We start from the raw sequence: 22,991 nt of genomic DNA on the forward strand, positions 1-22,991 counted from the left end.
AGCGTATCATTGTCACCTAGTCTTTGGAGACTTTTTGCAGGAACCTCGCTATATAAGTGAGAGTGCTCATCAACTTTTCTCGTCGAGAGCACCAGCTAGTCCTTTGGGGTTGAGTCGTGTTAGAAGTTCACTAGTAATAAGTGGGGTTGCATGATTACGGCCAAAATAAAAACCACAATAACAGTGTGATCCTGATTTTTGACAGTTATTCCTCTATTACACTACTACTACTATACGACTACTACTGCAAACACTTATCAGTGCCACATGAGACTTAAAAACAAAAACTGGAATTCTCATTTGAAAATAAATGCTAAATACATATGAAAATAACCAAGAATTAAAATTTCACCAAGGGTGAACGGCATAAATATCTAATTACCGTATTTTCCTGACTATAAGTCGTTCCGGAGTATAAGTCACACCAGCCATAAAATGCATAACAAAGAAGAAAGACATATATAAGTCGCATTAGAATATCCGTCACATTTTTTGGGGGAAATTTATTACATGTTATCTTAAAAGGCATTTAACCAAAAAATACAAATGGGCCAGTCATGATCCTGTGGACTGCTGCCAACAAGTTGTTTATTTTCAAGTCAAGTTTTTCAAGTTTATTTATACAGCCCTAAATCACAGGCAAGTCTCAAAGGGCTTCACATGTACAAAAAAAAATAGTAAATACAAGATGGAAATAGAAATTGTTTTTGTCAGAAAGGCGTCCGGGATCGTGTACCCAGAATGTTTTTTTGTTTTGTTTTGTTTTTTGAAGGAACAAATAAACAAACGATAGGTATTTTTCCATCCATAAGCCAGGTGGATGGGTGGATCCTCGGGTACACATCTGGTTGGCAGTGGCACGCATACCGACTGCTTTGGCATTTTAATGAATTGGCAACAATCAAGCCCAGGCAGCATTCATTAATTGCCACTCCTTCGATGGCACGTTCAGATTCTTTCAAGTGTAGTTTTGAATTTTAGTGACTTATTAAGTTTTAATAATTAATTAGTGATGACATAATGAGCCCTAGCTGAGCACTAAATTAGCTTAGCTAGCTTAGCACAGAATTCATGGACGTTATCTATTCAGGAGGTGTTACTCGAGGATAAAACTTGTTAAATTCTACAGGAGTTCAATTATCCATGAAGAAAAAGGTTGTGAATTGGGGTTGATAGCAGCTGACAGCCATGTTGAGACCATGTCCGTTTATTGGAGAATCACTGCCCAGGAAGAAACTTTGTGTCCACAAAAGTTTAATGCCTCAACTGTTTATTTAAAACATAATATACATGGGGAAACTCGCAAGAAATGTCTTTTTAACCTTTTTATACCAGGAAGTTTAATCAGAGTATAAGCATGCGGATGTAGCTATATAAAACAGTCACATCATGCATCAATATGCAAATCATGTGGTTTCAACAGGGTTTGAGTTGGCGATTAAAAGCGAACAGTGAATCATAATTTTCCTGTTCGGATCAGAATGAATATTAGAGTATTATTGTGTGTGTTTTTCACTTTAATGGAGAGCTCAATATGTATGACAAATTGAAACACAAAAGCAAGGTTTGAAGGGAAAAAAACAAATTTCTATCATTTGTCTGAAAATAAGAATCTAATAATAGCATTCAGAAGACATTATGAAACTAATCGAAATAAAATTTGAGGAAGTTACAGCTGCAAGAAAAGTTCCTTTGAAAGTTCTTTTGTTTAAAACATCCGAGTCACTGCCAAACATTTTCATTCAGTGGTGCTGCTGATGTACCCTTTCAAGAAGAACGTCACCACACCCATGACTAATCCTGCCAAGATTGTGACAAAATGTTCTCAGTTGTTACTTGTACAGAAATAGGAGGAGAAATGCTGCCCCCGCGAGTAAGATCTAAATAATCCAAAAGCACCTGGTGCAACGGCAGAGGCATATTGTCAGGGGTCAACAACGACAGGGTCAATCGTCATCAGCCATCATGTTTAGAGATTGGGCAAATAAAATCCTCCCTCGCCTCTAGAAAAAAAACTGAAGGTTGGATTTCAAAGCAAGGTATAGTTTTCCTGAAAAAAATATCGTGAAGTAAATATTGTGTCGAATTTACCTTTAGCCATTAGCAAATCATTCAGACAAGCTCAAACGCTTTAATAAGGCCGTGAATAAAGAAATTGTTGTTTCTTCTAATCCACTGTGCCATTATTATTTTCACGCCGTTTCCTCCATGTGCCTGCTGCATTTTTCCCCGAGTCATTGTGTATTCTAAAACCGGTTGTGCCAAACAAGAAAAACCAGTTTTCTATGAGCTGTATCCTCCGCCACCACCTGTCAACTCAACCACAAAGTTTGTCTATGGATTTACCTGACGCTCTCGATAATTTCTGCTTGGTGTTATTTTGTCATTTGTATTTATTTCTAGAAAATGACTATTAAACATTTCTCAATTGAATATGACTCCATCAATAGTCAAAACATCTTCACAAACGGAGATACAATCACTGGAAGGATTATCGTGGAGGTCTCAAAAGAAACGCCAATCCAATCGCTAACCTTTATTGGAAAAGGAAATGCAAGGGTATGCTGGCATGAGTACTACGGGCAATATAGCAACTACTACTACTGGTCTGATGAAAAATACTACAAAATCAAACAACGTATCTTGCAACCTGGTAAAGCACCGCTTTGTCTGTAACAACCTTATTATAAAGCACTAATTACTTACCAGACAGTTTGTGTGTCACTCCTCCAGATATTGATTTTATTAGCAAAGGAAGACACGTGTTCCCCTTTTCCTTCAAGGTCCCTAACAGGTACCATTTATAATATATTGTTCTGTGGTTATTTCTGTTTCGATTCATGTCTAACTCATTTTCTTTCAAGCCAATTAAGTTGCCTGTAATTGTACTTTGTAGGACCATGCCATCCTCGTTCAAGTCGTCTGTTGGTAAAATTGTTCATAAGCTTAAAGCTGAACTTAAACAATCAATGAAGTTGACCAAAAAAGCAAAAGTCCACTACACATTTGTCTCCAAAGCAGACATGGATATACCTGGACTTATGGTGAGAAGTTTGGAACAGGAATTGATCACAGTTTAAAGGACTTGAAAATTATCCTTTTTTTTTTTTTTTTTTTCAGGAACCTCAGTTTGGTTCCACGGTTAAAAAAGTAACGGTCTTTGGTTCTGGAACCATTGCAATGGATGTTTACACAAAAAGGATGGGATATCAACCTGGTAAACATTTTTGTGTGTGGTATTGTCGTTTTTGTCCAGGCCTATTTAAGTTTTGTTTATTTTGAGGGGGACCACTATTCAAAAGCAATATTTGATTCTCATTGGTTAATTTTCTATTTAATTTTTGCTTATTTTTACAATTACTTTTTTTTTTAGTACTAATTTTTCTTCCATTAACAAAGGTGCTCATGTTCTATAAATAAGGGGAGGGGTGACTCGTGCTACTGGATGTTCTTAGCATTGCCCAGAAAACATCAAGTAAACGGAAATGGAGACAAACAGTTAAGAGTTTTCTCGCCACGATTCATGACTACAAAATTCTCAGATTTTGCATGTTTTCATCAATTTTCTTGTCAAGCTCACATTTTCTCACCAGTGCAATTACAAACATGATTCTGTCTTCCCCTGCAGGTGAAGATCTCCAAGTCAAAGTTCAAATTCATAACCAATCATCCCGTGACTTGAAACCTAAATTTGTATTGTACGAAAAGCTGAGTTTCTTTGCTCAAGGAAAGAGGAAACTTTGCATGATGAACATCCTCAAGGAGAAACTCGAGCGTATCGATGCCCATAGCAAAAAGGTCGTAAAGAAGGTGATCACAATCCCCAGGAACATATCTCCCTCCATTTTGAATTGCTCCATCATCAAGCTGGAATACAGGCTGAAGGTAGGACGAAGGTTCAATCGTACTTTTAACTTGAAATTGAAGACTGATAGCAGAAAATAACACTGTACAATTGTCACAGATCTTTCTGGATGTCAAATATGCAATAAACCCAGAAATCAAGCTTCCAATAGTTGTCCTACCTGCTCTTGAGGGTCCTGCAGGACAACAACCACCAGGTCCCGTTGCACATACATTTGAGGATTTTGGGAAATCAAAAAAACAGAGCTCACGCAAAGCATCGCAGTTTTCGGATCTCCCTCCACCATATGAAGCACATGCCGATTATCCCGCCTTGAGTTCTCAGAATTATTGACCATAAATTAGAACCAAAAGGATAATGTTCTACTTTTCTAATTCATCACAACAACAACACAACTTCATCAAAGACAACACACATCCCACCTCCCAGCTGTTTGAACTGCTTCCTTCTGGGAGGCGCTACAGAGGCATTCGAACAAGGACTACCAGACTGAAAAACAGTTTCTTCCCAAGAGCCATCACCGCTCTGAACTCTGAGAGAAAACAACACCAGCTATAATACAACACCGAGACTCCTTCAAAAACTACGTGCAATAACTATTTACTATTTATTATTTACTTTCTGTCCAAACCTCATTCATGTTAATACATATACCCACATTGAACAGACTGTAAATAAGATTTTTTATTTTGGGGGGGGTAATCAAGGGTTTAATTAATCGTAGATAAACTCATTCACTGTCATTGACTGCTATCAATGTGAAAGACTCATTTTAATATTTAAAGACATTTATTGACCGTCTCACACCGCCACAAAACCCTTTTGATACAGATAACACTGCATATATCTTTTTATATCTTGTATGTATAGAAAAAATAATGTATCGTATTTATGAAATCAACAAGCTGCTACACAAAGTGTGAAATTTTCTTTCTATATGTGAAAATATTTTGAATTCTGTAAAAAGACACTTGATTGAATCGTACTCTCAAATAAAACAGTCAATGTCCATTTGAGTCCTCCTCATAAAACAAATGTTATTGTTAAGCATGCGAATACAGCCCTGTTTGGTTTTTTATTTTTTTCTAGGCGTGCCAAGCAAGAAAAACAGGTTTTCTATGAGCTGCATCCTCCCCCACCACCTGTTCATAGTAGCTCTGTTAGCGCAACCACACACTTTGTTTCTGCTTGGCTTTACCTGAGGCTCACATAATTTGTGCTTCTATTTCTTTGTGATTTTGTAATTTGTATTTATTTCTGTGAAATGACTATCACAAATTTCTCAATTGAATATGACTCCATCAATAGCCAAAACATCTTCACAAACGGAGATACAATCAATGGAAGGATCATCGTGGAGGTCTCGAAAGAAACGCCAATCCAATCACTAACCTTTATTGGAAAAGGAAGTGCAAGGGTTCGCTGGCAAGAACATCACGGCCAACATACTCGTTACTACTGGTCTAATGAGAAATATTATGAGATCAAACAACATATCTTGAGAGCTGGTAACGTATCGCTTTCACCGTTATCTTAATAGACAATGTTGGGGATGAGCCTTAAAATTAAAGCACAAATTATGCTTCACTGCTCCAGGTACTGAATTTATTGCCAAAGGAAGACATGTGTTCCCCTTTTCTTTCAATGTCCCTAACAGGTAAAATAGTGTGTATTCTTTAGCTTATTTGCTTCCAGGCCAACCAATTAAGTGACCCGGAATTGTACTTTGCAGTAAAATGCCATCAACGTTCAAGTCCTCAATTGGTAGAATTGTTCATAAGCTTAAAGCGGAGCTTAAACAATCAATGAAGTTGACCAAAAAAGCAAAAGCCCACTTCACATTTGTCTCCAAAGCAGATATGGATATACCTGGACTTATGGTGAGAAGTTTGGAACAAATTCATTACAACTAATTTTTTTTTGGTGGTGGGGGGGTTGCACATTCATCGAAGAGATGGCTCTGCTTTTTCTTTTAGGAACCTCAGCATGATTGCACTGATAAAAAACTCACAGTCTTTGGTTCTGGAACCATTGCAATGGATGTTTACACCCCCAAAATGGGATACCAACCAGGTAATCAAATATACATAGAGTTCCATTATTTGCTACCAAAAAAGTAGATCTCAGTTTCAAAAAGGTTGGTGAGTCATGGTGTTAACTATGGAGATTAGAGAGAGAGATTATATATCTGATGTTAGACTTCATGGGGACATGCTGATAATTCCAGGAAGTCTACGACTGACAAAGTCTACCTACGACGGAAATGAACATCTGTACGACTAAACACGTGATTTTGTGTTTCTTTGCAGGCGAAGATATTCACGTCAAAGTTGAAATTCATAACCAATCATCCCGGGACTTGAAGCCCAAATTTGAATTGTACAGAAAGAAGAGTTTCTTTGCTCAAGGTCACAGAAGACTTCACACACAGGAGATTGTTAAGGACAAACTTGAGAGTGTTAATGCCCGTAGCAAAGAGGTCTTGAAGAAGGTCATCACCATCCCCAGGAACATAGCTCCCTCCATTTTGAATTCCGCCATCATCAAGCTGGAATACAGGTTGAAGGTAGGCTGAAGGTTCTGTTGTACTTTATTTCATTTGATACTCTAACTGGCAATGAAAATAGTCACAGAAATTTTAAAAAACGAATCGAGCCAAAAACACATTTCAGAAACTTACCAAGTAGTGTTTTCACAGATCTATCTGGATGTCAAGTATGCAACAGACCCGAAAATCAAACTTCCAATAGTTGTCCTACCAATATTTGAGGTTCCTTCAGCAAAACAACCTCCAGGTCCCGCTGCTTATGGATTTGAGGAATTTGGGAACTCAAACCAACAAAGCTGGAGCGTAGCACCCCAATTTTCTGATGTCCCTCCGCCATATGGAGCACACGCTTTGTATCCTACCAAGAGTAATTCTCACGAATATGGGAAATGACTTTGTTGCCTTCATTGCTTAATTTGGCTGTCTTTTTTTACCATTTTTCAAAACTTTGTCCAGAACAAAAGGATCATTTTGAGGACAGTTTTTTCAACAACTGAAAACATATTTTTGAGTTTAGTAGCATGCAAATAATTGACATGAAGAAACTCCTTTTTTTTCTTAGCATGTTATCCCTCTGCTAGTTAGCTGACAATTTGCTGACTCTATGATCGATTATGCCGATTAAATGCTAAATGTATGTTTTGTTAGTTTGTTTCCCTTGTATTATGATGTGTGAAGGTTTGTTCAATCCTAGGATTACCACTAGTGGTCAAAAGCTTTCTTCTTCTTCTTCAAAAAAAAAAAGAGGTACCACAGTGAGCATGAAAAAAAACCCAGATGCATTTTATTTAGCCTATTTGCAATTTGTGTCAGTTCGGTTCAGTGCTTAAAAAGTGCAGTGCACATCTTTGCATGAAACAGTCAGGAGTCATGATGCTATAAATTTGTTTCCATGGTTGGCATCTTGTGACTTTTTTTTTTTTTACACTACACTAGTGTGGTGGAATTTTGATATCTAATGCTTGATTAGTGCAGTACATTAGGCGCAGGGTTTAGTGCCATCTCCGGCCATCTTGTGTGGGGTTGCATGTTTGCATGCGTAGGTTTCCTCCCACGTTTCAAAAACATTCATGATAGGCCAATTGACCGCTCCTACTTGTTTTTTTGTTTTGTTTTTTTGGAAGGGGGGGGTGATGGGAATGATGTGTGTTCTGCCACTGCCTGGCAACCAGTTCAGGATGTGCCCCCAGCTGGAATAGACCCTCGTGAGGATAAGCACTTCAGGACAATGGATGGATTTCATGACGTGGATAGCAATAGAGTACATCTTTTTTTCCAAATTGTTACAAAGAGCAATACAAAAATGCACCAAAAAGGCGTCATGAGGAAGTCTGACTAATACTCGTACCTCGGGACTAATAAATTATGATCAAATTGACCAGACATTCAAAATGCCCTGTCCAAAACAGTAAACTATTAAATGAGTAAATAGGTGACACCAATTGTCTTTATTATTTTATAATTTTTGGGGGCAAATTAACAGGGTAACGTTTGGTGCGCCTGCTCCGAGCCAGAGGCAGGCCATGCCCACACGCCGCCGCGCACGTCAAACACATCACATTCAAAGGTAGTCATAAATCAATTGTTACTCTTCAAACTCTCGTTGCTGGACTTTTTCTTCAATGTTGTATTTCATTGTAATTAGCCGAACTAAGGCTCCAGCTAGGGTTACCTTTATGAACGTGACACCTCCAAGCTTGATCACATGACCATTTGACACGGATACTGTACAGTTTTAATGGAGGTATGCTGCTTGACTGAATGCAGCATCCAAAGCTATGACAAATGTGACTTTATCATGTCTATCAAGATTTTCTCTGTGGAATACGATCAGGTGAATGAAAGAGGAACTTTCTCTCCTGGCGATGTCCTCGCTGGAAGAGTGACTGTGGTGGCCAGCAAGGAGACCAAAGTGCAGTCTTTGACGGTCACTGCGAAAGGAAAGGCTGAGGTCAAATGGTGCAATCAAGATGGACAGACCAAAGCGCTCCACCAAGATGAGGAGAAATATTTCTTTTTGGAACACATTATTCTTCAGGATAAAAATAAAGGAGATGGTTAGTAGTTTTAATTTCCAAATATAATCTGTAGGTAATGGCATGGTACTTATTTTTTCTATTCTATTCAACTTGCACTTTTTTCCCACAAGGAACAGAAATCATTCATCAAGGGAGGAGTGTGTATCCTTTCACCTTTGTGATTCCAAATACGTGAGTACTCCTCGTGTCCACTCCCTGATTTTGGATTACATTGCTTAGTACCTCCTGAAATTATAATTTTAATAAAAACGAACATCAATGATTTTAAAAAAAAACAATTCTGGGGGACTGAGATATGTGGCCAGGTGTCCCAATACTTTTGTACATTTCCACACCAAATAAAGTTCCCGCCACTTATGTAGTGATAATTTCTTTGCAGAGACATGCCTTCCTCATACGAAGGAAAATGGGGCAGAATCACGTACAGTTTACAAGCTCAACTGACTCAGTCGATTTGGAGCATCCACAAAACTCGGATTGAGTTCCCATTTCTTACCAAGTCCGAGTTTCCCTTCGCCTCCAAATCAGAAATGTTGATCATCGGACTTCAAGTATGCATTGATTGAACGAATCACCAGAATATTCCTGTTTGAGATTTGCTTTCTGACTTTGCATTGTTTTTGCATAGGAGCGGCAAAGCGCAACCAAAATTTCATTTAATGGCGCTGGAAAAGTTACCTTGAATGTGACTTCGGAGAAATTGGGACTGACACAAGGTAAACATTTTGTTGGTCATGTCTGATGTGAACATATGATTACAGGACATACATTTGTTCCTTCTCACAGGTGAAACGATGGAGGTGTCTGTTGACGTAATTAACAGCTCAAATCGTGCAGTAACGCCCAAATTCTTCCTGTGCGAGAAGCAAATGTTTGTCGCCCAATTGGAGACAATTGTGCACACAAATGAGATCCTCTTTGGCACTGGAGAATCAGTTTCAGCTCGGAGCAGTCGTACCATAAAAAATGTTCTAAGTATCCCTCCACAGCTCTACCCCACATTCTTCAACTGCTCCATAATCAAGCTCGAATACACGCTCAAGGTAACCAAGTCTTTCTAAACTACATTTCATTTTGCTTTCTAATTATTTTGGAGATTGAAAAACAAAATTCATCTTAGTTTTTAATTTCACCTCAAAACCCAAAGAAGGTTCACGCACATTTGAAATTCCCACAATGCAACGACCAGAATTTTCCATTGCATGCCATCAACCAAATAAAATCTAGGTCATTGGAAATTTGAGCTACTCTTCAACTAATCAGTCAGAGTCTCTTTCACTGTGTAAATTGATCCGGTGGCCTCAGACAAGTGTGCGGAGTGAAAAACTGCCATTTAACCAAGGAAATCCCATTGCTCTGGTGCTAATCCATGCCAATATTATTGTCTTTTTAATTGAAAAATAAATTATAATATATTTGCATTAGTGAGGCAAGAACAGAACTAACTAAAGGTATATTTTGTTGCAGGTCACGCTTGGTGACCCATTGGCAAGAGATCCAGATATCAGACTTCCTCTGGTTATTCTACGGGGTTCAACCCAACCATATCATCAAAAATCTAAAAGATCCCGTGTAATGTAGAGTGATGAAATTGCCAAAGTAGTTTCAACCAGTTTGTAAAGGGAATTTGAACATGGTTTGGCCCCTCCCTCTTTGTCAGGGCACCAATTTTGTGCAAAAAATACAAAATAAAAAAATTGTTAAGGCGCATGATGACTGACACGTTTTGGTGCAAATCTAAATAAACGTGTATTGCAGAATTCAATTTTTCTTGTTGGTGTTTAATCTCTATAAAGGAACAAAGTCCATTATTTTACCATTCCTGAGTGAGGAAAGTTACTGGCATGAAAAACATGAGGAAAAACTTCCACTGATGATGGCGGGGCTTTCAGCCAAGCATTGGTAAATGCCAAACATTTTATGTTTCTGTGTGTGACACTGATTGATTTTCTCCACCTAATAGATTGTAAGTGGTGATCACATCTAAATTGGGCAGTGGCACGCCGGCATGTTTACATCAGCTGAAGGTATTTTACATACACGCTCAAAAATATGTATTTCGGCAATTTTAGTGAGCATATTGTATTTTATGTACGTATAGAATTTTGTGAAAACATACTTATTACGTAATTAAATGAAATTTAAATTTTGTTGACAGTTTTTACCCTTCACTATAATGGATGTGTTCTTACTTCTGGTGCGTGCACATTGGCCACCAGAGGGCAGTATATCACAAACAAGGATATGAAGTGTACATGATACCAAGTACAGCTCTTCAGTAAGCTCCAGTAATATTAGGTATTTTCCGCAGAGGATAAAGAATACATGCCAGTGAGTATTAGTATATTGTATGTATTATGTGTTGCCTCACCATTTGTGTTCAGAATTGTAACACAGCAACATAGACTATGTTAACTCATGCATGGCTTTTTGCATTGTGTGTTAGCATTTAGCTAAGCTCCCTCCTTTCCTTGGGTTGAATTCTTAAAAAAAAAAAATAGAAACATGTTGCAGTAGTCAGAAAAAAGTTGATGCTGATGTGAATTGATGCTCATTGTGTGTGTGTGTGTGTGTGTGTGTGTGTGTGCGTGCGTGCGTGCGTGCGTGCGTGCGTGCGTGCGTGCGTGCGTGCGTGCGTGCGTGTGTGTAGAGTAGATTATCTTACCTTTTTGTTAAAAAAAAAACACATCAAGTCCAGCAAAGAGAGTTTGAAGAGTAACAATTTATTTCAGTTTCAATTTATACAGCTGTATGTACAACTCCTTTACAGTGGCCTCAACAATAAGTATAGTCGACATAATCATAACATAGAGCTCAATTTTGAAAATACATAAAAAAATAAAAATACCTAAATAAAAATGTATTAAATATATACACATATAGATACACTCACACACGTGAAAATAAATATAAAATATAAACACATCCCAAAAACATGCGTGGTAGGCCGATTGTGCACTCCAAATTGCTCCTAGGTGTGAGTGCGAGTACGGATGGTTGTTCGTCTCTGTGTGCCCTGCGATTGGCTGGCAACCGGTTCAGGCTGTCCCCTACCTACTGCCTGATAGCCGCTGGGATAGGCTCCTGCACGCCCGCAACCCCCGTGGGGACAAAGCGGTACGGAAAATGGATGGATGGATAGTTTCCCACCTTCATTGGTTTTGTAGTTAAAAATTTCAAAATCGAGGAGGCGTGTCTATGGAGTTGGCTTTACGTAGTCGTGGCCTTGGCCTCTGCATTTGCTGGTTTGGATTTGGATGAAGAACATCTCCCAAAGTTAAAGCTTTGAGTGACTGTTGATGTCGTTTGGCGGAATGTAGACTGCTGGGGCGCACAACTATTGGCCAGCTGAGGTAAGCAGAGTTTGAGCCAGTCATATCCACACAGACCTGTAGAACATTTTTCGCAATTTACTACAACGACATTGACAAAAGTGTATTCTGACATTGTCTGGTCTGGTTTACCTTCAACTCGTAGTGCAGTTCAATGGGTGAACCCATGGAGATGGTGGGAGGGCTCCCTCTCGGGATGGTGATCACGTCGAGCATCGTCTTTCTGCTGTAGGGGCGAACACGCTTGGCAACTTTCTCAGCGACTGGACACACGCCAGTTATCCTTTTCCCCGGGGAAATCCGACTTTGCTTCCGTTGCAATATGTACTTGAGCATCAACGAGCAAGTCGACTGGTTGATGGCTTCAACAATGACTTGGATGCCTTCGCCTGCAGGATGAGAAAATGATTTGCTTAAGAGTAGAGAATGGGGCATGGTGTCATTGAAGAACGAAAATATGCTGTGGTGAGCGTTGAGGGCTTTGAGACACAGACACCACAGTGTACAAGTTCGCACTGTCTACATGCGTGTATAAATACTGCACATCACCTGGTTTGTAGGCCTTCTTTTCGGTGTAAATAACAATTGTTACTGTTCCAGAGCCAAGGCGTTTGACAAATGTCTTCATCCAAACATGCCGAGGTTCCTGAAACAAACAAATTCTTCTTCGAAACCACTTTTCTCCTACATGGACACTTTTGTGATTGTCTTTTGTATACAAGTAAAAAATCACCATAACTGGAGCCACATCTATGTCACCGTCTGGATGGAATGGGAATCCATTTTCAACAATTCCTTCTATATTCATTGGGTGTTTAATGTTCAAACCTATAAAAACAAATCTCCTTATTAGTCATACATGTAAGTGTGCCCTAAAAAATCACAAGTAGGAACAAGGTTAGAAAACGTTCAAATCTTAGAATAGATAGAAATGCATTACCTTTATGCAGAATATCTTCATTGGTCATCTAAAAGGTGTTCTTGGTATTTTCTCTCAAAAATGCACCATTGAGCGTGTTTCCAATTATGAGGCAAAAGCACAATGTGTCCATACAGAGCTGGAGCAGAGCCTAAACCTGTCAAACGGGAAATGACTGAAGCTCATTTTTCACGAGAGTCTATTTGGAGTGGAAAATTCTGTAGAGGGTGGAGTCAAAATTTGGTGATCGTCAAATTAAGTGTTAGCATTGTTGTAAAATTCCCTTAATGTGTTTTTAAAATAGCAGCACCTATGCAAAGGATTTTGTCCCATTAAAGCTTAGAGAACATGTCCCCGAATTCTCAGGTGCATTTCCATGAACTTTGTTTATTCAAAGTAGAAACATCCAGGAATGTCAATTTGGAAAACTCAACAAAACACTAATTTAAAGACTAAGGAAAAGTAAAATTGTCGAAGAATCATCAATGTAATTATCAGGATGTGATATGGGTTTCGTCTGAAAAATTCCTCTAACTGTGTTTGCATCTGCAGTAATTTTCTCAATGATATCTATGATTTAAGAGAGTCTTATTAGAGCCAATGCAAATGTGTTTTTGAGGTAGTCACTGGACTGGATGCATGATCATGTCAAATGCGAGCAATGCTCCATGTTCCCATTTGACGCAAGCACTTTTAAATGCACTTGTAAAACCAGATGAAAATGTTGATAACACATTCCTAACAATTATTTTACACACGTCATAAGGTGAGAAGGTATTATTTAAAAATGACGTTCACCTACAAGGACTTGGTTGTTTCGAAGTTATATAAACAAGCTGTTCTGCATTTCACTCATTCTATGAGATTAAGCAAATTACTTTGCAACCACACCCTTACAGCTAAATAGTTGGTGGCATTGGACAAACATCTAACGTCGAAGTAGACTCGCGATCATAGCACAACACAAAGCCGATCTATAATTTTGTTTTTTTATTATTCACAGTGCCTCATAACATGACAGACGGCTGATATTTCACAGCTAACATTTCACATTTCACTTCCATGTTATAAAGCCCACACTGCTTTGGGGCTTCAGCATCTTACGGTAACACAAAAGAAAGACTTTGGAATTTTGGTTGACTCTGAGCTGTTTTGTTAATTGTAGCATTCAGTCCAGATGCACTTTTTGGAAAACTTCCAAATCTTAGAATAGATGAAAATGCATCACTTTTTTTTTTTTTTTTGTCATATATGTCTGTGTGCCCTAAAAATCACAAGAAGAAATAATGTTGAAAAACTTTCAAATCTTAGAATAGATGAAAATGCATTACCTTTTTTTGCAAAAAAGCTTCGTTGGTCATCTAAAAAACACCTCCTTAATATTTTCTCTCAAAAATGCACCGCTGAGCGTGCTTCCAGTTGTGAGGCAAAAGCACAATGTGTCCCTACAGAGCTGGAGCAGAACCTAACTAAACCTGTTAAACGGAAAATTACTGAAGCTCATTATCCATAAGTGTCTTTTTGGAGTGGAAAATTTTGTAGAGGGTGGAGTCAAAACTTTCCAAGTTCCACAAATCTCAGGTACATTTCCATTCACTCCGTTCAAAGTAAAAACATCAAGGAATGTCATTTTGGCAATTTGGAAAAGTCAACAAAACACTCATTTAAAAACGAAGGAAAAGTAAAACTGTTAGCGAATGAACGATGTAATTATTTAGCATGTGATATAGGTCTTATCGGAAAAATTCCACTGACCTTTCCATCATGTGTGCCATTCGCATCCAAAGTATTTCTCTACTCGGTAAACATTTTAGGAAGTTGGAAAGGTCAAAATCCCGCCGGTTCGGCTTATACGTACAATACAGAAAAGAAAGAACAAATCCATACGTCAATTATCTGAATCGCTTAACCTCATGAGGGTCACAGGCATGTGGGAACCAATTGATAGAGGTTTCCTCACTCTACCTTTTCAGCAAGAACCACACGTGAGACAATTTGCCCATTTTACGCTTACAAGCAGAGAAAGCCATCACACAAGAGCAACTGAAAGCAGTGTGACTTTCGCCTCTTGCAAGAGACTATTTATTGAGAAAAAAACAGGATAGTGGTGAGGGTGAACAGGTTTTGGAGTCACAAACTGGTTTAGTCAATGCAGCTTGTTTTATCTCTTTGTTGTACAAAGTTGTGTAAACAGATAATTGGTGGAGCATCTTTAGACAACGAGCCAAGCAAGAACGTTTGCACAAAGTTTTAACAACTCAAGGGAGTGTGGAAAGTTTCAACGAGTCAGGGGATGGTGGAAAGTTAAATGATTCTAATAATAATAATACATTTTATTTATAAGGCGCCTTTCAAGGCACTCAAGGTCGCCGTACAAACATAAAATAGCATATACAATTAAAAGAAAAACAAAAACGTTTAAAAAATGACCGGAGATTTTGATTAACATTTCAAGATAATCATGATCAAAATAAATTGTCAACCCTAACACGTATCCCAACTGACTCCCAGCAGTAGCCAGTTGCAGAGCACACAGACCTACAATCGTTCGCACTCACACTCACATCTACGGACAAACACCGCCATTAATACATATTTGCATACCTACGGATTACATTTGTCATTTGTAATTGCATCTGTGTGACAGAAAGTGAATTGTCATTTAAAACAACTATTCTCTGCTTTGTGAAGTGGCTTCTGTAAGCTTTCAGACAGACCTGTAAAAAAAAAAACTTTTGTTACTTCAAAAGAACGATTTTTTTCAGTGAATGAGACGGAACGAATCACTTCCTAAACTGATTAGTCTTTTTTTCAGTTCACGTAACTTCAACCAGTAGGTGTCGGTAATGCGCATTGAAGCTGGTGCCACCTCGCCGTAATACAAAACGAAGAAGAAAATGACGTAACTTCCTGTTTACGAACGAGTCTTGAATTGCATTTCCCGTTCACCAAGGAACGGATCTGTGAGTGAACGAGTCAGTGAGTGTGTGATTTGCATTTCTAGTTCATCGCGAGAACGGACGAGTGAGGCAACGAATCCTGACTTTCCCGTTCGCGAACGAGTTAATGGGTGAACTGCAAGGACGTGCATCAACGGATCAGTCAGTGAACGTGTTGCGTCTCCTGGCGTGTACTATGTAAGCCAGAATGTCGATTTACGACTTGCCAAGGAAAGAAAGAACCACTGACTGAAACACCACTTCTTTTATGCACGTTTTCGCCAAGCTAACGGCTAACTTTATTGCATGAAGGGATGCGCTGTTGAGCAGCAACGGGGAGATTATGCTTCTCTTTGGGTAATCTTGATTTTATAACACTTATAGTAGTTTTTCAATAACGTGTATGCACATATACGCCTAAATGTTGTTAGCCAATATATCTACTGCTATTTCACATTAGATTGCTGGTTTGAAATTTACTTTTAATTTCTTTTTTTAAATAAACATTGTTAAAACTTGTCTGGTGTTTTATTCCTTGTTTTTATATTCGCCAATTAAAACATAAAAATCAGACATTTAGTTGACTGCTGTATATGATGTGTTTTATGTTATATGAGTTGGTGTCCCCCAAAATAACAAATGTCAGCATAACGATTTTTATTTTCCTACCTTTTATTCAAACACAAACACATTCGGTATAATAACACCATCAACAACAAAATTAAAGCTTTAATGTCGGCACATTTTCATCAAACTTGGGATCGAACCATGTTCCTTCCAAGCAAGAGCCAGAGTCACTAACCAGTCAGCTATTTTGACCTGACATTACCTGGGCCGTCTGCACTGATTTGTACTAGTGATGTGCATTCCAGTTAACTGAATCCTTAGAATCGGTTCACTCAAATATTTGTTCAAAAGAATCGTTCACCAAATTATTTATTCTTTTTTTTTTTTTTTTTTTTACCACGTGTAGTGTACCTATTCAAGTGTCCATGAGGTGAACCTAATCACAGGCCACTTCATTACGGAAAAAAGTGAAAGTGAAAAGTGCCACACCCGCCCTCACCCCCACTTTGTGATTGGCTGGTTGATCTGTGATGTCACTTGGACACTCCATTAGGTACACCGCCATTTTCAAGTGTACCTAATACCGGGCCACTTTATTAGGGAAATATCATAGTCAAAGGTCACAGGTGTCAAGCTCAAGTCCTCGGGGCCGCGTTCCAACATGTTTTCCAAGTGACGCTCGTTAGGCGCACCTGCGTGAAAAGTTTTAGCTCCTTTCACGTTCTGCAGGAGCTAAAACTTTTCACGCAGGTGCGCTTAACGAGGGAATCACATGAACACTCCATTAGGTACATCGCCATTTTCAAGTGTACCTAATAACAGGCCACTTTATTAGGGAAATATCATGGTCAAAGGTCACAGGTGTCAAGCTCTAGTCCTCGGGGCCGCGTTCCAACATGTTTTCCAAGTGACCCTCGTTAAGCGCAGGTGCGTGAAAACTTTTAGCTTCTTTCACGGTCAAAAGGAGCTAAAAGTTTTCCCGCACCTGCACTTAACGAGGGAATCACATGGACACTCCATTAGGTACATCGCCATTTTCAAGTGTACCTAATAACAGGCCACTATATTAGGGAAATATCATGGTCAAAGGTCACAGGTGTCAAGCTCTAGTCCTCGGGGCCGCGTTCCAACATGTTTTCCAAGTGACCCTCGTTAAGCGCAGGTGCGTGAAAACTTTTAGCTTCTTTCACGGTCAAAAGGAGCTAAAAGTTTTCCCGCACCTGCACTTAACGAGGGAATCACATGGACACTCCATTAGGTACATCGCCATTTTCAAGTGTACCTAATAACAGGCCACTTTATTAGGGAAATATCATGGTCAAAGGTCACAGGTGTCAAGCTCTAGTCCTCGGGGCCGCGTTCCAACATGTTTTCCAAGTGACCCTCGTTAAGCGCAGGTGCGTGAAAACTTTTAGCTTCTTTCACGGTCAAAAGGAGCTAAAAGTTTTCCCGCACCTGCACTTAACGAGGGAATCACATGGACACTCCATTAGGTACATCGCCATTTTCAAGTGTACCTAATAACAGGCCACTATATTAGGGAAATATCATGGTCAAAGGTCACAGGTGTCAAGCTCTAGTCCTCGGGGCCGCGTTCCAACATGTTTTCCAAGTGACCCTCGTTAAGCGCAGGTGCGTGAAAACTTTTAGCTTCTTTCACGGTCAAAAGGAGCTAAAAGTTTTCCCGCACCTGCACTTAACGAGGGAATCACATGGACACTCCATTAGGTACATCGCCATTTTCAAGTGTACCTAATAACAGGCCACTTTATTAGGGAAATATCATGGTCAAAGGTCACAGGTGTCAAGCTCTAGTCCTCGGGGCCGCGTTCCAACATGTTTTCCAAGTGACCCTCGTTAAGCGCAGGTGCGTGAAAACTTTTAGCTTCTTTCACGGTCAAAAGGAGCTAAAAGTTTTCCCGCACCTGCACTTAACGAGGGAATCACACGGACACTCCATTAGGTACACCGCCATTTTCAAGTGTACCTAATAACAGGCCACTTTATTAGGGAAATATCATGGTCAAAGGTCACAGGTGTCAAGCTCTAGTCCTCAGGGCCGCGTTCCAACATGTTTTCCAAGTGACCCTCGTTAAGCGCACCTGCGTGAAAAGTTTTTGGTCACTTTCACGTTCTGCAGGAGCTAAAACTTTTCACGCAGGTGCACTTAACGAGGGAATCACACAGACACTCGAATAGGTACACCGCCATTTTCAAGTGTACCTAATAACAGGCCACTTTATTATTTGAGTGAACGGATTCTAAAGATTCAGTTCTTAACTGGAATGCACATCACTAGTACAAAACAGTGCAGACGACCATGGGCTTCCTGGTCGAAATAGCCAACTGGATAATGACACGGGTTCTTGTTCGGTACGAGCTTGGTTCGATCCCAGGTGTGACAATGTACGTAAATGTGTTTTTATTGTGCAATTCACCCTTTATTTATTTATTCTTTTTTTTTTTTTTTTTTTACCTTATGTAGTGTACTTATTGAAGTGTCCATGAGGTGTACCTACACATATTGTCATATAAAGCAGTTAACCAAATGTCTGATTTTTATGTTTTAATTGGTGAATAAAAAAGCAAGGAATAAAACACCAGACACGTCTTAACATAAATGTTTATTTGAAAATAATAATAAAAAAAGTAAATTTCAAACCAGCAATCTAATGTGAAATTGCAGTAGATATATTGGATAGCAATATTTAGGCGTACATATGCATACACGTTATTTAAAAACTACTATAAGTGTTATAAAATCAAGATTACCCAAAGAGAAGCATAATCTCCCCGTTGCTGCTCAACAGCGCATCCCTTCATGCAATAAACTTAGCCGTTAGCTTGGAGAAAACGTGCATAAAAGAAGTGGTGCTTCAGTGAGTGGTTCTTTCTTTCCTTGGGAAGTCGTAAATCTACATTCTGGTTTACATAGTTCACGCCAGGAGACGCAACACGTTCACTGACTGATCCATTGATGCACGTCCTTGCAGTTCACTCATTTACTCGTTCGCGAACGGGAAAGTCAGGATTCGTTGCCTCATTGGTCCATTCTCGCGATGAACTGGAAATGCAAATCACTCACTCACTGAGTCGTTCACTCACAGATCCGTTCAGTCGGTGAACGGGAAATGCAATTCACGACTCGTTCGTGGACAGGAAGTTATGTCATTATCTTCTTCGTTTTGTATTATGGCGAGGTGGCACCAGCTTCAATGCGCATTACCGACACCTACTGGTTAAAGTTATATGAACTGAAAAAAGAACGAATCACTTTAGGAAGGTATTCGTTCACTCTCGTTCACAGGAAAAATAAATCGCTTTTGAACGAACTGTTCACTGACGACCACTTCAGATATAGGGTTCGACTCCCCACCCCTTCGAAATGTACTAACGCATGTCAAACTTCTCCCCGCAGCACTATCCGCATTGCATTTTAATATTTGTTTGAATTTTGAAACTGAGAAAAATCTAGGGACAAAAACATCCAGAAATAACTGAAAGAAATAAGCCTTAAACCTTGGGATATTAATTAATTCAAATAAAATCAATCCATTTATAAATGAGTTTAGAAACACCGCTGAGATTGTACTTAAAATTGGACACGCCGTAGAGGTGGAACCGCTTTAGAACCTTAGCAATGCGGCGGAAACAAAAACCGGACAAACTGGTTGGGTTACTGAGAGGAATTGAGGCTTAAATGAAGTAACAGCTCTACCTAGCGGTCAAACAGTTATACTGCACCATGAATATACTGTTTTACGAGAGACCGATGGAATAATCGGCCTAATTTGGGCCAGTGGTGATTATTTTTGAAAAGATCTTTATTTGGCCTATTTAATCGGTATAATCGGTCAGGCTCTAGTTTAAATTGGTCGTAATGCCAGAGCCCTCCGCCCCCCAAAAAAACAAATACTTTGGGAAACTTCCGACACACCTCATTATCTTCGTTAATATTCATAAATTTGGGTAACCCTTGACTTTTGTTTCCATAGCAGCATCTTGGGAAATGTGACATCTTACTAATACTACATCCCTAAATTCTACAAATGCATGATAACGTCTTTGGAAGTAGGATTGGAGGGAGTATTGCGTGGGCAGCAGTATGTAGAGCCTGCCCGGTAACTCTGGCTCCTTCTCTGGCTCCTTCGTTCTCTTTTGCACACACGCAGGGACGCACACAGCGGCTACTTTGGGAAAATAGGGAAGGCGGTGCAGCTTCTGGCACCTCCCACATCCAGAGTTAGTACCATGACAACCATGTGGGCCTGCTGGCGTCTCCCTGTCTTCACCAGCCGCCGTTGCCATGGTAACTCCCCATGGGGCTCCCGCAGATCAGCGGGATGGGCGTCCAGTTGACTAACGCTCTCCCGGCCTTATAATAGCCAAGGGAGGAAGGAGAGGGCGTCGCGCAGTCGAGGTTGTGTGCAACAGAACCTCGCAGTGCCCATCTTTTCCTGCTTGTAGCATTTAAAGTCTGCTTTTGTCTGAAAGAGCTCAAAAGCAAGAGTGCAGATTGCCACAATAAGGCTTAAACGTTTGCCCTCTTTGAAATCATTTGGTAAATGGAGGAGTTACACTTGAAGTAAAAGAGTAATATATGACATATCTGATGTGTTGAATGCATTTTTCATAGTTAAAATTTATATTTCTGGCAACGTGGCTCAGATGCAGTAATACAAATTCTGGTCTGGCAAATAGTTGTTGAATGGGTATGTTTAGTTGGAAGAAAAAAAAACAATGATGGAAAGAAATTGCAAAACATTGTATTAACATTGTGATATTAACATAAAATATTAGACGTCTTGCTGCTTTAATTATAATTTTTGAACGAAAATACCATTCTCCAGGTCAATTATTATTTGGTGCAATAAATCTAACTTCTCAAAGTCTTGCACTACCAGCTACAACATTAGCACCTCTTCAATGACATCGAGTGGCGTAAAACTGCATTACATCATCTATTTGATTTGAATTACACTTATAATATACACATTACCCTTGTGGAATAAAATATCAAACAGCTTTCAGTATGTAGCAGAGCTGTTTTAAACCAATGCAAACTACAAGCACAATAAAAATGTATCACTCAAAAGAATGTCAACTAAATGTAAATGCTGATCTCATTCATGCCCCATTTCACACACAAACTCTCGTCTTAAACTCTATTTTGTATTTGCTGTTCTCACAGTCATTGCCACTAAGGAACACTTTTGGACCTTGTGTGTCAGAAATGGCCTTACTCGATCCTCTGGCAGGAGATGCTTGAGGCTTTTTTTTTCAGTCACTAATTGCTCCAAGATGTGAGTGTGTCAACACATCAGCTCCATACTGGAAACAGCAAGGTTTCATTGACTTCTTAAGCAGGCATTAAAAATGGTGGCACACAAAAGACACTAGTTCTATCAGGTGTACATCATAATGAGCATTTATTGTAAAACGAGAGTTAAGCGTTCCATGTTAACGCTCACTGAGCTAATGTAGGTGCAGAAAAAAGTTCTACTTTTTCATATAAAATCCTTAAACATATAAAAAGGGTGACAAGGCAATTCAGTCAGTGTTACAAGAAGGCAATGCCCCCAAACATTCTACACTAATTCAAATACAGTACTTTGTTTATTGTCTCTAGTTATGCGTGCAATAATACTTCTAACTACCTCAAAAGTGAATGACTTGTAGTGGTGGCCTTTGGAATTAAAAATGAGTTGATTATGAAAAAAATCCCTTGACATGAGATGATTATAGAGAAAAGATCTTTTCCAAAATAGTTCATTTATGAAACTCAGAGAAGCAGCCTCCTCTGCATAGATGGACATTGCATATCTTGCATCCAAACACGCTCTCATGCCGTAGTCCCTTGTTGGTGCAGTTCCTGCAGCGCCGTGAGCGTTCCGACATGCGCTCCAGGCGGTGTCCGTACTCGATGGGCGAGTCAGCGTGCCTCTTGCGGGCCGCCCGCTCCATGCCCCTCGCACCCTGGTAGTCTCCGATGAGCTGCTGGGCCAGCCGCACCCGGAAGTGGCGCTGGGTGTGCTGCTTCCCGTTGAGGCCGGCCGGCGGAGTGGCCCCTCTGTTTTCCCTCATGAGGACGTAGGCGTTGACGATGCACACGTTGACGTAGAACCACAGGAAGTAGCGCCACCACTTCCAGCACGGCCGGCCCACCTGGTAGCACTCCCTCAGCTGGTCGCACAAGTCCACTCCCCTCATGTTCTCCTGGTACAGCAACAAGGGGAGTGGCCTTGGGAGGCCGAAAGACAAACCTGAGCTCTCCATGCTGTCGCTGTCCCCCTCACCGTCCATCTCGCCGTCACGCTGCTCCCCGGGGCTGATGCCCACAATCCCTGGCGCGGAGTTTGTGGACAAGCAGCTGACAACTTTGACGTCTCGTGTCACCGTCGCAACCAGGTTGCCACGCTGGCACTGATAGAACTCCCCCTGTGACAGCTTGCCCACATTTTGAGGGCGGAGGACCTCAGGGAATCCTTTGCGCTCCGAATGGGTGGGCCCGCAGGCGTACAGTCCGTCCTTTAGCAGTCTCTGGAGGAGGGGCACCGAGTTGAACAAGCTGTCCAAGTAGAGGTGGTGGTATTGACCCTCCAGGCCACGCACGAGGGAGGTGACCACTCGGTAGCCCTGCAGCACCAACGCACGGTCCTCACTGGGCCGGCCGACGTGAATCTTGGCCCGGTGGCAGTAGCCCGAGCGCGAGTCACACAGCATCCACACGCTCAAGCCTTTCCGCAAAGGCTTAGAGGGCATGGAGTGCGTGGGCGAAGAAC

At 40.2% G+C, this 22,991-nt stretch overlaps 4 protein-coding genes across 9 annotated transcripts; 3 read left to right on the plus strand and 1 right to left on the minus strand.

Moving 5' to 3' along the window:
* Positions 1-217: 217 nt before the first annotated feature.
* LOC125994624 (arrestin domain-containing protein 3) lies at positions 218-4,876 on the plus strand. The gene is made up of 6 exons (XM_049763992.2): positions 218-2,653; positions 2,734-2,794; positions 2,897-3,044; positions 3,121-3,217; positions 3,629-3,885; positions 3,965-4,876. The coding sequence occupies exons 1-6, from the start codon at positions 2,407-2,409 to the stop codon at positions 4,196-4,198; spliced, it is 1,044 nt and encodes a 347-aa protein (XP_049619949.1). The 5' UTR covers positions 218-2,406; the 3' UTR covers positions 4,199-4,876.
* A 109-nt stretch (positions 4,877-4,985) lies between these two features.
* LOC125994623 (arrestin domain-containing protein 3) lies at positions 4,986-7,842 on the plus strand. Of its 2 annotated transcripts, XM_068650222.1 has the most exons (7): positions 4,986-5,373; positions 5,462-5,522; positions 5,598-5,745; positions 5,842-5,938; positions 6,175-6,431; positions 6,564-6,838; positions 7,545-7,842. In XM_068650222.1, the coding sequence occupies exons 1-6, from the start codon at positions 5,130-5,132 to the stop codon at positions 6,804-6,806; spliced, it is 1,050 nt and encodes a 349-aa protein (XP_068506323.1). In that variant the 5' UTR covers positions 4,986-5,129; the 3' UTR covers positions 6,807-6,838; positions 7,545-7,842. The 2 variants fall into 2 exon arrangements, with proteins under 2 accessions (XP_068506323.1, XP_049619948.1); XM_049763991.1 differs by lacking the exon at positions 7,545-7,842 and having other exon boundaries at positions 6,564-7,137.
* A 154-nt stretch (positions 7,843-7,996) lies between these two features.
* Positions 7,997-10,217, plus strand: LOC125994625 (arrestin domain-containing protein 3). Its single transcript, XM_049763993.2, has 6 exons — positions 7,997-8,470; positions 8,563-8,623; positions 8,832-9,003; positions 9,081-9,168; positions 9,239-9,495; positions 9,920-10,217. Exons 1-6 carry the CDS (start codon positions 8,152-8,154, stop codon positions 10,031-10,033), a joined length of 1,011 nt encoding a protein of 336 aa, XP_049619950.1. The 5' UTR covers positions 7,997-8,151; the 3' UTR covers positions 10,034-10,217.
* A 937-nt stretch (positions 10,218-11,154) lies between these two features.
* LOC125994629 (arrestin domain-containing protein 2) lies at positions 11,155-14,779 on the minus strand. Of its 5 annotated transcripts, XM_049763999.2 has the most exons (7): positions 14,669-14,779; positions 14,459-14,550; positions 12,725-14,178; positions 12,518-12,612; positions 12,334-12,430; positions 11,917-12,173; positions 11,155-11,841 (listed from the first exon to the last, which is right to left on the minus strand). In XM_049763999.2, exons 3-7 carry the CDS (start codon positions 12,750-12,752, stop codon positions 11,629-11,631), a joined length of 690 nt encoding a protein of 229 aa, XP_049619956.1. In that variant the 5' UTR covers positions 12,753-14,178; positions 14,459-14,550; positions 14,669-14,779; the 3' UTR covers positions 11,155-11,628. The 5 variants fall into 5 exon arrangements, with proteins under 5 accessions (XP_049619956.1, XP_049619955.1, XP_068506326.1 ...); XM_049763998.2 differs by lacking the exons at positions 14,459-14,550; positions 14,669-14,779 and having other exon boundaries at positions 12,725-12,860; positions 14,035-14,440; XM_068650225.1 differs by lacking the exons at positions 14,459-14,550; positions 14,669-14,779 and having other exon boundaries at positions 12,725-12,921; positions 14,035-14,440.
* Positions 14,780-22,991: the final 8,212 nt, after the last annotated feature.

This window comes from Syngnathus scovelli, chromosome 3 (assembly GCF_024217435.2).
Source record: "Syngnathus scovelli strain Florida chromosome 3, RoL_Ssco_1.2, whole genome shotgun sequence".
Lineage (NCBI taxonomy): Eukaryota > Metazoa > Chordata > Actinopteri > Syngnathiformes > Syngnathidae > Syngnathus > Syngnathus scovelli.